This window comes from Carettochelys insculpta, chromosome 5 (genome assembly GCF_033958435.1).
Source record: "Carettochelys insculpta isolate YL-2023 chromosome 5, ASM3395843v1, whole genome shotgun sequence".
NCBI lineage: Eukaryota > Metazoa > Chordata > Testudines > Carettochelyidae > Carettochelys > Carettochelys insculpta.
Window position 1 is genome coordinate 104,337,034 of NC_134141.1, and position 14,453 is coordinate 104,351,486.

The 14,453-nt window shown below is 39.1% G+C and overlaps 1 protein-coding gene and 1 long non-coding RNA gene across 2 annotated transcripts in view; one reads left to right on the forward strand and one right to left on the reverse strand.

Moving 5' to 3' along the window:
* NUP155 (nucleoporin 155) overlaps positions 1–14,453 on the forward strand; it is a 57,373-nt gene that overhangs the window by 35,109 nt on the left and 7,811 nt on the right. The window contains exons 25-33 of the mRNA XM_074995641.1: positions 825–960; positions 1,567–1,720; positions 2,200–2,304; positions 3,087–3,241; positions 4,693–4,822; positions 5,321–5,434; positions 6,013–6,133; positions 10,136–10,246; positions 12,057–12,193. Coding sequence (XP_074851742.1) covers positions 825–960; positions 1,567–1,720; positions 2,200–2,304; positions 3,087–3,241; positions 4,693–4,822; positions 5,321–5,434; positions 6,013–6,133; positions 10,136–10,246; positions 12,057–12,193 — 1,163 coding nt within the window. The remainder of the gene's footprint in view (positions 1–824; positions 961–1,566; positions 1,721–2,199; positions 2,305–3,086; positions 3,242–4,692; positions 4,823–5,320; positions 5,435–6,012; positions 6,134–10,135; positions 10,247–12,056; positions 12,194–14,453) is intronic.
* The window catches only part of LOC142013801 (uncharacterized), a 30,204-nt gene continuing 16,518 nt past the window's right edge, over positions 768–14,453 (reverse strand). Inside the window, exons 2-4 of the long non-coding RNA XR_012645789.1 lie at positions 4,671–4,804; positions 3,009–3,164; positions 768–903 (exon numbers count right to left, since the gene is read on the reverse strand). This is a non-coding gene — a long non-coding RNA (uncharacterized LOC142013801). The remainder of the gene's footprint in view (positions 904–3,008; positions 3,165–4,670; positions 4,805–14,453) is intronic.

Consider the following 14,453-nt stretch of genomic DNA (forward strand, 5'->3'; position numbering starts at 1 on the left):
AAAGAATCTTTGCAGGTCACTCACATTTGTTCATTGATCAGCCTAATCCGTGATGTTTCTTCTTTTCACCATAGAATTGTAGGACTGTACAGGACCTTTAGAGATAATATAGTCCAGCAGTTCTCAGCCAGAGATCTGGGCCTCAGAAAGAGAGGCTGAGAATCCCTGATGTAGTCCAGTCTCCTGCACTCATGGCAGAACCAAGCACCACTTCGACTATCCCTGACAGGGTGAATGCACTCCATACTGGAATCAATCCCTTATTTCTCTCTGGTTTTCGAGCAAGTTCCTCCCATAAATAGGTTATTGTTAGCACTTTATTTTATACACATCACATTTTTGTTTTGGCTTGACTTGATTAGATTTGAGCGGGTCAGGCACGTTTTTCATATTTAAAAATATTCCTGTGCACTATTTCACAAGTTCTACATGAAATTGCTAAGGCATTTCACCATTTGGTAAAATACTTTCAACAAAACACTTGGGATAGAATTTAAATGGCTGTATATTGTTGCAGGTGTTGTCTCATAGAAAACACACTGTTGAACAATGATTCTGTGTTATCATAGCGTTCAGAAAAAATGAATGCTTTTTGTAGATATTCATACATTTTCTGTAACCAAAATTAAATTGTTTGGGCCCCAGTCCTTCAAATGTATATCTTTTAAGCATGTGAGTTGTCCACCAAATTAAGCATGTGCATAAGCATTTATAAGATCATAGCCATGGTGAGCGAGGGGAATTCTTTCATTCTGAAAGGCGAAGTGTGCAATCAGTTAGTTCAGTATGTATGGATCAAGCTCTCAATTCTTTCTTATCCCAAGTGCGTTTCTATGAGGGTGTGGTGGAACTGTCTCTTACTGCTGCTGAGAAGAAGGATCCTCAAGGTCTTGGACTTCATTTCTACAAAAATGGAGAACCTGATGAGGATATTGTTGGACTCCAGGCTTTCCAGGAGAGGCAAGTTTTCAAAATATACTGGCATTTTTATTTGAGGTATTTTACTTATAAGAACTTAACAGCTGATTTGAGTGAGGTGACAGATAAGCCTCCCAAAATTAAAATCAGGGGAACACGTTTTTCTCAGTGCATGTTCCTTAAATATTAATGATATGTACCATCTTTATTTAGGCTAAAAGTTTAATTGGTTGTAGTGTTGTAAAACGTATAGCTTGAGAAAGATTGTGTGCCTGTGATCTCAAGTTTATATAATTGAATTAACCCATAATTTGTTTAAAAAAATAAAAATTGTAGAGGATATTCCAGATTTTAACTGCCCCCCTTTTTATCATTATTGTTGGTGGCAGTATTGACTTCAGTAATATCTGTAAAATGTTGGCCAACTTTAGTCACATTACTTTTGGAAAGGCAGATGTTCCATTATGCAAAATGTGCGTAGCTAAGGAATAGTATTCATAGTGTATATCCTTTAAATGTCTGATTCCATAAGAGGGGAAATGCACCTTCAGAGGCCTTTGTACCATGCCCTCCTTCTTCCTACCTTGTAGGAACAAGGATCTCACAGATATCTGTAACTTAAACTCTTTCTCCTGTATCTGCTTGCAGGTTAAACAGTTACAAGTGCATCACCGATACCCTTCAGGAACTAGTAAACCAGAGTAAAGCTGCTCCTCAATCTCCCAGTGTACCCAAAAAGCCAGGCCCTCCAGTATTGTCATCTGATCCCAATATGCTGAGCAACGAAGAAGCAGGACACCATGTAAGAAATTTACAGAAGAAATACAGTCACAACTATCTTGCTTTATAAACACTAGGACAGGTTTAAGGCAGTGCTTTTTTTGTGCTGGCACCTCTACAGCCCCAGGCATAGGATTGGGTGGGGGGGGGGGAAGTCGGCTGACTATTGCCCCCCCCCCCCCTTTTTTTTAAATACAGAAACGGCACTGGTTTAAGGTAGAAGGCTACCATTTTCTTTCTTGAGGGATAAAAAGCTTATAAAGACAAAAAGGTTGTACGAAATATTGTTGCAAAATAAGTTAACGGAGATAAAGTCAGGAGTTGAAATGAACTTGTTTCCATATGAGAGAAGATATGGTATTCATAAAAAATTATAGAACGTTAATATTTAGATGTTGGCACATGTAAATATGCAGTGTTTGTAAGCCCAGTAACAAAGGTATTAAGCTGTATACAAAATGGAAAGAGTTCTGGAGTAATAACTGAGCTTTCTTCCTTTAGTTTGAACAAATGCTAAAATTGGCCCAGCGTTCAACAGATGAACTCTTCTCTATTGCTCTGTACAACTGGCTAATACAAGCTGACCTTGCAGATAAACTGCTGCAGGTAAGATCATGCAAAACACAAAGATGGTTTGTTAGGGCACCTGTATTAGGCCAAAAGAGTTGATTGCAATACAGATTCAGCCTTCCTGGTCTGGCACCCTTGGAACCTGAGCGGTCCCGGCCCAGGGAATTTGCTGGAGCAGGGTGGTCAATTCTTCTACCCTTCCGGCATCAGCGCCTGCTCATGGGCTCCTTGCCTGTAGCTTCCCAACCCCACTCTCCCTGCACAGGCTCCTTCCTAGCCCCCACCACACCTTCCCAACCGCAGCTTCCTAGGGTCACGGCTTCCAGTGCAGCCCTGGCAGTGAGCTGACAGCTTACCAACCCAGGTTCTACTCCCTGTTGCTGCTAGTGCCCACTTGCAGCCAGACCAGCTGTGGCTGCCCTGCCCTGGGCTCCTGACGCTGGTCTGGCTAGCCCTTCCTCCCAGCCCTGGGACTTTCCTGCAACACCTGAAGTTGTGTCAGATGAGAGAATGACAGATTTGGGCATTTCAACCTGTACCAGGTAAAATGATATACAGTTGCAACAGAAGTTTTTAATGGTTCTTTGAAAAAAGACTTAACTTTGGTTTATATCAGTGTTTCCCAAGCTTAAAACATTCACATGTCCCTTTCTGGATTTTGGCTTTATCATTGAACATGCCGCCCCCGCCCCTGCAGTACTTACCTCCTGATTTTTAGTCATTTAATTTCTGACACCTACCCCTTGAACTCCTTTTGTGTACCACTGGTGGTATGCATCTCACACTTTGGGAAACACTGGTTTATATGATTCTTGCAGGTTACCTCTCCGTTTCTGGAGCCGTATCTGGTGCGTATGGCCAAGGTTGATCAAAACAAAGTACGTTACATGGATTTACTGTGGAGATATTTTGAGAAGAACAGGAATTTCAGTAACGCAGCCAGAGTGTTGGCTAAACTGGCAGACATGCATAGGTATGGACAGTTTGTAATCAATGTATTATGCTTAGTAGGGAGATAATAAAAAGTTAATTGGAGTGAATGCTAAAGTGTAAACTTCAACCTAAAATAATATGATGAAGTGATACTGATAGGAACATTCACTTTTCATCATAGTGTCCTTCCATCCTGTCTCTTATGGCTTGGTTCTTGAATAAACAGACTCACGGAAGGACGGACAGACACACAAGCTCTCTAAAATATATAGTAGATAAATGTCAGTTTTTAACCTGGCCACTATTAAGAATGATAGCATGGAAATGTTGCATATTTTCTACAGAAATAAACAACTTACAGAATTCGTGTAGCTGTGGAATATTAAATGGTAACTTAGTTACATAGTATATTTTAGTGCATAGTTCTGTACAATAATTGTAGAGTAGGAGAAGGAGAAATGTCTTAGAGAGGGGAATTGACTTAGTTATGCTTAAAGTCATTGTCAAAGCTGGGAAAAGTTAAAGTCCTATTTCCTATATATCTTTTAGTATAATTATTTTTGGAACAGTCTTGGGAACACGCTTTTTTGACAGGGTTACTGGCCTAATGAATAAGGGGGAAGCAGTAAACATAATCTTTCTTATCCTCATTTAAAACCTTGACATAGTTCCATGTTAGAGAGACAAGGTGAGTAACGGTAATAGCAACGCTCTGGTTGGCACTGGTGAGGCCTTAAAGTATGGAACACCATACTTTAGAAGGATATGGGTAATTCAGGAGAACCTACAAGAAAACAACAAGCACAGTAAAAGATTTAGAAAACCTGGTCTATGAGGAAAGGTTAAAAAAAAACTTTGCATGTTTAATCTGAAGAGATGATGACTGGAGGGGAACCCAAAAACAGTTTTTAAATATGTTAATAGCTCTTATAAAGAGAATGGTGAAGAATTGTCTTCTCTTTAGTGGAAAAATAGAACAAGCAAATAATGGGCTTAATCTGCAGCAAGTGACTTTCTAAGACAATGTTTACACCAGCAACTACATAACAAAGATGTTATCTTTCAGAAGTGTGATAAATACAACACACGTAAGATATGTTAACTGACAACAAACACCAGTGTGAACAATGCTTTGTCAGCAGACTAACATCACTACTTGTGATAAAAGATTTTTTTGTCAGCACAAGAGTGACAGTGGCTGCACTGCATTATTTTTAGTGTCAAAGTGCTAAAAGCTGCACAGTATAGACAAAGCCTAACTATAAGGGTAGTTAAGCCCTGGAGTAAGCTTCCAAGAGAAGCTGTGGAATCCCTGTCATTAGAGGTTTTTGAAAACAAGTTGGACAAACATCTGTCAGACATTGTTTAGGTTTAATTGGTCTTTCCTTAGCACAGTGGCTGTTACAGGCCTCTCATGGTCCTTCCTGCCCTGCATTTCTGTGATTCTGTGTTCTAGGTACGTGGCTTACAGTTTGAATGTTTCTTTTACAGCACAGAGATTCCACTTCAGCAGCGTCTTGAATATATTGCACGTGCTATTTTGAGTGCCAAGAGTTCCACTGCCATATCATCGATAGCTGCAGATGGTGAATTCTTACATGAACTAGAAGAGAAAATGGAAGTAAGAAAAGATGAAAATGCATTTCCATTTGTTGTTGCTACTATTATTATTATTATTACTACTACTACTATTATTAATTAGTCAGGTTGCTATGGTACTGCTTTAGGATCAATCAAGAATGGGACTCCAGTTGTGCCAGGCACTGTACAGACTAGGACAATCCCTTCCCTGGAAAGCTTAAAATCCAATAAAAAGACAAGCTGGAGAAGTGTTCGCATCATTATCAATATTAGCATAAGTCTTTTGTGTTATTAGCAATCACAAAGTAGATTTTTCTACTGATTTAAATACAATAATGAGCTGTTTCGGCTGAAATGCATTATCCCAGTGAAAATCAGCACATCTAGGTGCACTTGCTTTACTAGGACTATGGGTCTAACATATGCTCATGAAACTTCTGTATTCAAATGTGTTAGACCCAATTCTAGGTTTTTCCAAGTTGCCATAGTTTAGATGAAATGAATGACTCTGAATTATCTTAATTTTTTTTAAAACTAGGTGGCTAGGATACAGCTACAAATACAAGAAACATTACAACGACAATATTTCCACCATTCTTCAGTACAAGATGCAATTTCCCAGTTGGATTCTGAGCTGATGGACATAACCAAGGTGATTAGAAATAGTTTGTTACCTAACTGTTCAAAGTATTTATACAAATTCAGATGCAATATCCCACTCTGCAGTATAAACTTTTCTAGTATCTGAGAATGACATATTCAAACAAATTTGTTTATTAGTCATGAACCAAAATAGTCTGTCAATTCAGCATCCTGTTTTCAAAATTTTTATGTATTTACATTTAGCCTGTCTTATTTTTAATATTAAAGATATCTCCAGTAGTTCCAGCTCCTTTTCTTTGTGTTATCTGCAATAGGGAACATATATTATTTATATGGTGCACAGTTTCTTTGACTTTTAGAGGTGATAAATTGGTAAAGACTCTAGGTTTCTTCTAGCTTGTTTTAAAATTTTGAAATTGTATGTTGATACAGAGCTGACTTGATTCAATACAAATGCTCTGTATGCGATATTGGTCAGTGGCTATTAAAATAAGCTGTTTGCTATTCTGGCTTAGTTTCACATTGTGTATGTTGCATGTTAATGAATAACTGTTCTGTTTAATTTCAGTCTGATATTAAATCATGGTTTGTCTTGACTGAAATATCAAACTGTCTCCATTATTGTAGCTGTATGGTGAATTTGCTGACCCTTTCAAGCTCTCAGAGTGTAAGATGGCAATTATACATTGTGCCGGTCACTCAGACCCAATCTTGGTACAGACTCTCTGGCAAGAAATAATTGAGAAAGGTAAGTCTTGACAGACTGGTATTGAAGAGGCTTAGAAATATAGAATAACTGGTAATTAAAGCATTTAGTTCCAGTGATCTTATGCGTCTCTCAGTATCCTAGCCACATGAAATGTTTGGAATATCTTTTAGGAATTTTGTGCAGTATGTTTCATTGAATGTGAAATCTAAATATTAATTTCAGAGCTTAGGAATTTTGTAAAAATTCAAAGGCTGTTATTTAAACAAAAGCATAGTACAGGAGGAGGGTCCTTGTCCTCAGATGTAGCTCATTTTGGGATTGGGGCTTTAGTCTTTTTGTATTTCAGCAGTCAGAACTACATTTTCTTCCAGGTGTAGACATGGCTACTGAATGTTCCTCACCTCAGTCATTCGGTAAATTTAGAAGATATCCTTACAGTGGGTGGAATGCAGCTATAGGAATTAAACAAAGATGTGTTATGGCATAAATAGGGAAAAAATCACTTATTTTCCATCAAAGTATGTATGTTCATTTGTTGGTAGCATTATCTGTTGTGATAAGGTAAGGCTGGGAGGGGGTAAGAACAAGAAGGAAGAGCAGGGGAGGCAAACAAGCAGGGCGTGAGCAGCTGGGGAGGAAGCTGCCCTGGGTGAATTGGGGCCAGCTGGTCCCACTTGAGCTTGCTTTTAAAAGTACCCTTGCCCAGGAGGCAGAGGAAAGAGAGAGCGAGCAAGGAGAGGAGTAAAGCAAAGCAAAGCAAAAACAGGAGTTTTCTAGAGGCACTAAGAGGAGGAGAGGAGTGCTCACCCACAAGAGGCTAAAGCCCTGCCCAGGAGGCCCTGAGATTGGGTGTAAGGCCAAGCGGGCTGGACACACAGGAGGAGCCAAGCCAGAAGGGGGAACGTGCTGCTGCTGCTGCCATGGCCACTACCTGGAGGAGGTATGGGGGGGAGGAGTCATCTGGGGAAGTGACCCAGGGAAGAGCTGCGGGGCTCATAACGTGGGGAGCCCTCCCCCACCACCAGCAGCCACACAGGGTCCCTGGGTCGGAACCCAGAATGAGTGGGTGGGGCCCGGGTTCCCCCCAGGCCATCATTTCGACCACCCTTCCCCTGTCTCGAGGGCAACAGTGACCTGGCCATAGGAGAGTGGATTAAACAGAGGCCAGAGCCTGGGAGCCAAGCCACCCCCACCACACTATATTAACTTTTAAAAATAGCTTTATTAAAGGGTATGTTGAAATTGAATTATGCTTGGGATTTTGAGTCTGCATATTAATTCAGTAATGTTAACATGTTTCTTTCCAGTGCCTAAAAGAATGTAAAAATCAAACATTTGTAAAATCTAAAAAGATTTACATGGCATGGGACTTGAATAGCCCACTGAACAGAAGGGAATTTTTCCATCACATTCTCCCACCCCAGTAATCATCTTACTCCCCTTTCATTGCCTTATAGAATCATGGCAAGGTAGGATTGCCAGAAACTGAGATAGGTTATCTAGACCAGTTCCCTGCACGGAGGCAGGAGTGAGTATTATCTAGCCATTCCTAACAAGTATTTTGTCTAACCTGTTCTTAAAAAAAAAAAAAACTCCAATGATAATGATTATACAACCTCCATACATAGTTTGGTCCACTGCTTAATTATCCTTCTCAGGGAATTTTTCCTGATCTCTAACCTAAACCCCCCTTGTTCAATCCTTAGTTCGTGCCCTCGCCTTAGTGGAAAAGGAGAAAAATAAAATCCCCGTTCCTTATAACAACCTTTTGATGTAAGTGAAAACAGGTATCATGTCCCACCTGTCTTCTTTTCTCCAGTCTAAACAAACCCAGTGTTTTCACAAGTAAGTCACAGTTTCTAAACCTTTAATAATTTTCTGTTGCACTCCTCTGAATTTTTTCCACCACATCTTTCCTAACGTGTGGTGTCTAGAACTGGACACAAAATTCCAATTGAGCCCTTATCAGTTCTCAGTAGAATTTCTTCTTGTGTCTTGATTGCAATACTCATTTTAACTTGTCCCAGAATGTTTGCAGAATTTTTTGTGGGAATTCGGGGCATGGGAGGATGGCTGAGCAACAGTTTTATTACATTGTTGACTCCTGTTTAGTTTGTGATTGACTAGAACCCCCCAGATTCTATATCAGTTATATGCCATCATGCTACTCTTTAAGGAGAGTCTGGACATAGTGCTCTTTGAAAACAGAAGAGGGTTGCCAAATGGTAAGAGAACATCTTTCTGGAGGACGAAATGTACTGCCAACTGGACTCCATTTCTACTCCCTGGTCACCCCAAGCTTCATTATACTGTTTATACTCTTCTTGGTTACGATTTCACAGGGGCATTTCCAAAAAAAAGATGGCTTCAGAAACCCTGCAAACTGTCATCTAACTGTTTCAGGATAAGAAAATCTTAATCAAAATGTTAAGTAACACTCTTTTAGTGAGCAGGATTAAAGTGATTTTAGTGTTTATGAAAGGTTGCCAAATTGACAGCACGGAGACTGAAATCTTCTGTTTATCTAAAGAAGAGCTAGAGCGCTGGTTCTCGCAATGCAGGCTTCCCAGATGGTTCTTCCAGTTGCCTTCACCTCTGTAGTGAACAAGTTCATTTTCCTTATTTTAGTGCTGGCGGCTGCCAGGAAAGTTGTCACCAGCAGTGTTCCCACTATTTTTTTCCATCCATGGGCAGAATACATCTTATTAAGTGCACCAAGATATGTGCATATGTGAACTACCATAGAAACACATGCTGCTAGCCGTAGGCACTCAGGTAATTAGTTAGGTGGTACCAGTCCCTTCTCGGTGGCTGCGCAAGCACTCATCTTACAGTGAACACGGGTTACCAATGATGGTGATTTTGTGATGTGTGCACCTTTCTAGATTGAAAGACAATTGGGGTATTCCTGGGGTCAGCTAGAAGTTTTGTTCCAAGACATAGTGAAGTAGAGGAGACTTGTAGGTGACCTTTGCTCCATGCAGAGTGCAAGGGTTTAAGTCAAGTCAGAGTCAAGCAACTCTCCCCCAGGTGTTGGATTTAAACTATATTTCTTTTCTCACAAGTCTCCCAAAAGCTATTGGATAGGAATTATCAGGATATCAAAGTCACATGGTCACTTATGATAATGGACTTCTGTGAAATTTAGAGGAATACTAATATGTATCTGCAGTGTTTTTTTTTGTGCTGGTATTTGCTGGTACTGAGTACCCACACCTCAGCAGCCCCAGTGCTGGGATTAGCTGAGGAGTTGGAGAGGCGAGGAGCTGGCTGAGGACCAGCATTTTTTTTTTTTTTTTTTTTTTTTTTAAAGCACTGACTATTTGAATAACAAATGCATTTGTATGAAATCTAAAAGTGTATTTGCATTTCCACAGGCAGAGGTACTGATTTCCAACCAAAATTAATGGAGTTATGTGTTTGCTCTAAGAATATAAAAGTTAGTTAGAAAAGACTAGCTTGGAGTGTTAGGGTAAATGAAAGTACAGCACTGTAGTACTAGGTAATAGTTGTTTCTTTTTTTTATTTAATTACCCTCCATAAAATTAGATATGTATGTAATCTACTTTTACTTTCTCTTTCAGAGTTGAATAGTAAAAGAGAGGGAGCCGTGCTAGTCCATATACTATCAAAACAAAAAGCAGTCAAGTAGCACTTTAAAGACTAGCAAAATAATTTATTAGGTGAGCTTTCGTGCGACAGACCCACTTCTTCAGACCATACCCATACCAGAAGAGACTCAATATTTAAGGCACAGAGAACCAAAAACAGTAATCAAGGAGGACAAATCAGAAAAAAAAAAAATGATCAAGGTGAGCAAATCAGATCACCTTGATCATTTTTTTTTTTTTTTTTCTGATTTGTCCTCCTTGATTACTGTTTTTGGTTCTCTGTGCCTTAAATATTGAGTCTCTTCTGGTATGGGTATGGTCTGAAGAAGTGGGTCTGTCCCACGAAAGCTCACCTAATAAATTATTTTGCTAGTCTTTAAAGTGATACTTGACTGCTTTTTTTTTTTTTTTTGCTTTTTTTTTTCTCTAGAGTTGAGTGATAGTGTGACTCTGAGCCCAGCTGACAGAATGCAAGCTCTTAGTCTAAAGATGGTATTGCTTGGAAAGATATATGCCGGCACACCTCGTTATTTTCCTTTAGGTAAGTCATTTAACGGTATTTGGAAGAAAAGTAGACATTACAGCAATAGGCTCAAAGGCCTTTAGTACACCCTAAGCACTGAAACATTGATATTGCTCTATTAAATATTTAAACTTTTGTATAATGATAATTAAAAAGCAACTAAATTTACCTGTGTATGTAAATGCTGGTTTCATACATGTTAAATAATTATTAGCTTTCCATGCTGTATTTTTGTACAGGACAGAATCAAAAGAGCCTGCTGAAATAAGTCATTTTGAGATTATCAGACAATTGCTTGTCCCTTTTTTCTTATGAAAACAGAAATTGCTGGGTTGCATATCTAAAGAAATCTTTATTTCTACTATCTGGAATACTTAATCATTGCTCTTGTGTGTTAAATTTCTCATTGTGGCTGGAGAATAGTAAAATGAAATCGATTTTCATTGAGATTTACTGTTGCAAGATTATATTGATGGAAATCGTTGAATAATAACAAGCAGTCCCAAGCATCTGTACCAGTACTGTAACACTTGAGTAAAAAAGGGAATTCCTGATGATGGGTTTTAGGGCAAGTGGCTGGTCATTTCTTTGTTATCCAATAACAATAATTTTGACATTGAAATTGTCATGCTTACTTATTATTACAGTCACTTTGGAGGCTGATTGGAGATAGTGGCTAGAACAAAAGTGAAGACAGGAGTGTAATGGAAAAACCTATATTAATAATACAGATATGATTGCAGTTAGTACTTTTCACCCAAAACTGTAGCTAATTTATATTCTGAACTGGTATTATTTTTCTCTACTCAAAGAGCAATGGATTTTATTTTTGGACAGTTATGTAAACTACATATTAAAAGAGATTGAGAGGCATATTTCTATTCGAATACTGACTATATGCATATATACATGTTTGGTTTTAGATCCTTTATGTGCTTTCAATGTATATTTTATAGATCTGCAGCTGCAACTCCATAAAAAGTAATATGGGAAATCAGTGTACTTTATTAGACCGAGGTCTGTGTTTTCTTCTTTGAAAATGCCATGGTGAAGAGGGTGTTTGTATAAAAACCTACATTTGCAAACACTAGTTTTATGTTAAGAGAGAAAATATGGTATGGATGTGCTGGTATTACAGATAAAACAGACTAGTCTGGCAATCTAACAGCATTGTACTGTCAATAGGGATGTAAAATCCTGTGTAATTAGTTAACCGACTAAATGGTGAGGGATTATGCCTGGAGAGGGGGTGCTCCAGCACAGCTGGGCTGGAGTGCCCCCCACCATGGCACACTCAGGCCCGCCATAGACCAGGACTGCTCTGGCTAGGCTGGAGTTCCTCCCACCTGCGGTGTACCCAGGGCTGCTGTGGATGCAGGCTCCTCCAGCCACACTGAAGTGACCACAGCAGGTTCCATGGGGCTAGAGAAGCTCACACCAGTTAACCATTAACGTTCCTAGTTATCATAGGAAAAAGACTTGGGTTATTGAATTTTCCTGGCCAGCCAAAAGTATCTTAAGGGTAATGAGTGAAGCCTTTAGTAACATTGTGGTGTTGCTTCTGAATAATGCCTCTTGTGATGCTCATAATAGCATCTAATCCTGGAAGGCAAGCACATCTTACATATCCTCTTTGCCTCATATTTGCCATCTGTAAAGTCTGAGAACTCTCACTGACTTTTGTAAAATGTTTTGATCTCTACAGTTGAAAGCTTCTTCGTAAGGGAAGACAAAACTAAACATTGTGTAACTAGCTAATATTCATTAATTTTGTTAAGCTAATATTAAAGCAAGATGGAACCTGAAAAGACCATTCTTTGTTTTTCAGATTTCTTAGTACAATTTCTAGAGCAACAAGTTTGTTCTTTGAACTGGGATGTGGGATTTGTAACATACACTATGCAGGAAATTGGAGTGCCACTGTCTAAGCTACTTGAAGTGTATGATCAGTTGTTCAAATCACGGGTAAGGATAATATTTGAGCTAAAATTTTATCTTTGTCATGAAAATCTAAAATTTTATATTAAAGTTAAAACGAGAGAACTTTTAATAGACTTTGTGATTGCAGAATATTTAAAAAAAAATGTGTTTTATCATAGTATATGAGGAAAGCTATTAAACTCTGATGTTCCTGTTACTTTGGCTAAAGATGATCTCCCCTCCTATGATAAATAGGATTAAAATTATTAGAATTGCTGCTCTTCTGCATGGACAGGTCTTGGATTCTTGAATCTGATTTTCTTCTTTCTTAAGGATAGCCCATAATGGCAAGTTCAACAGAAACTGACAAATTATTTCATCTTTCTTAGATTGTTAATTTCCTTGGATTGTGACTGGCATCACTACCTGCCTCTTTAGTTCAGTGTGTGTTTTTTCCACTTAATGATCAAAGAGACTCTACAAAATTCCTTATGTCCTGTCACTGTTTCCAGGTGTAGTTTTTAGGGGGTCCTTGTTGCTCCTTCCTAGTCCTCCTTAGTTTGTGCCCAAGCAAGGCAGTTCTTGGTGTGATGGGTTGTCATTTCTGGGTGCATGCTGGGAGCTGTGGGAACCATGGCACCCCTAAAGACACACAGCTGGGCTGGGGATGTAGCTAGCCTCACTCAGGCCCTGTAATCAACTGGCATGACTGCAGATGGCATCCATCGCTGTTAGCCGACGGTCAGGTGAGATGCCACTATGCCCTTGTATTAATATGAGATTTCAACTGCCAGGGCAGAGCTCACTAGTGACCAGGCTAAGAGCTGCTTAAAAATCCAAGGCGTCTGTGAAAGGCGGACATATAAATAGTGGTAGTTTTTTAAAGTGGTTTTACACAAATGCTAGGAGTCTGTCTAATAAAATGGGTGAACTGGAGTACCTCATATCAAAGGAGGAAGTTGACATAATAGGCATCACAGAAACATGGTGGAAAGAAGACAATCAGTGGGACACTATCATACCGGGATATAAATTGTATCGGAAAGACAGAACAGGTCGTGCGGGTGGCAGAGTGGTACTATATGTGAAGGATAATATAGAATCAAATGAAAGAAAAATCCTAAAAGAATCAAAATGTTCCATAGAATCATTATGGATAACAATTCATTCCTCTAATATGAATATGGCATTAGGAATATATTGCCAACCACCTAACCAGGACAGTGATAGTGATGCTGAAATGTTAAGGGAGATTAAAGAGGCTATCACAATAAAAAACACAGTAATAATAGGAGATTTCAATTATCCCCATATTGATTGGGTACATGTCACCTCGGGACGGGATTCAGAGATTAAATTTCTTGATGCCTTAAATGACTGCTTCTTGGAGCAGCTAGTACAGGAACCCACAAGGGGAGAGTCAATTCTCGATCTAGTCCTGACTGGAATGCAGGATCTGGTCCAAGGGGTAACTGTTACTGGACCGCTTGGAAATAGTGACCACAATATAATAACTTTTAATATTCCTGTGTTGGGAAGAACACCGCAGCGGTCAAACACTCTGGCATTTAATTTCAAAAAGGGGAATTACACTAAAATGAGGAAGCTAGTTAAACAGAAACTAAAAGGTAGAGTAACTAAACTAAAATCCCTGGAAGCTGCATGGAAACTGTTTAAAGACACCATACTAGAGGCCCAACTTAAATGTATACCCCAAATAAAAAAACACAGTAAGAGACCTAACAAAGAACCACCATGGCTTAACAGCCATGTTAAAAAGGCAGCGAGAGAGAAAAGGGTAGCTTTTAAAAAGTGGAAGTCAAATCCTAGTGAGGAAAATAGAAAGGAACATAAACACTCCCAAATTAAGTGTCATAATGTAGTAAGAAAAGCCAAAAAAGATTTTGAGGAACAGCTAGCCAAAAATTCAAAAAATGATAGTAAAATGTTTTTTAAATACATTAGAAGCAGGAAGCCCACTAAAAAAGCAGTGGGGCCCTTGGACGATAAAGATATAAAAGGAGCAATCAAGGAAGACAGTGCCATTGCGGAGCGATTAAATGATTTCTTTGCTTCAGTCTTCACGGGTGAGGATGTTACAGAGGTTCCTAAATCTGAGCCAGCCTTTTTAGGTGACAAATCTGAGGAACTCTCCCAGATTGAAGTGACATTAGAGGAGGTTTTGGAGTTAATTGATAAGCTGAATAGTAACAAGTCTCCAGGACCAGACGGTATTCATCCAAGGGTTCTGAAAGAACTCAAATGTGAAATTGCGGAGTTCTTAACAGTGGTTTGTAACCTATCC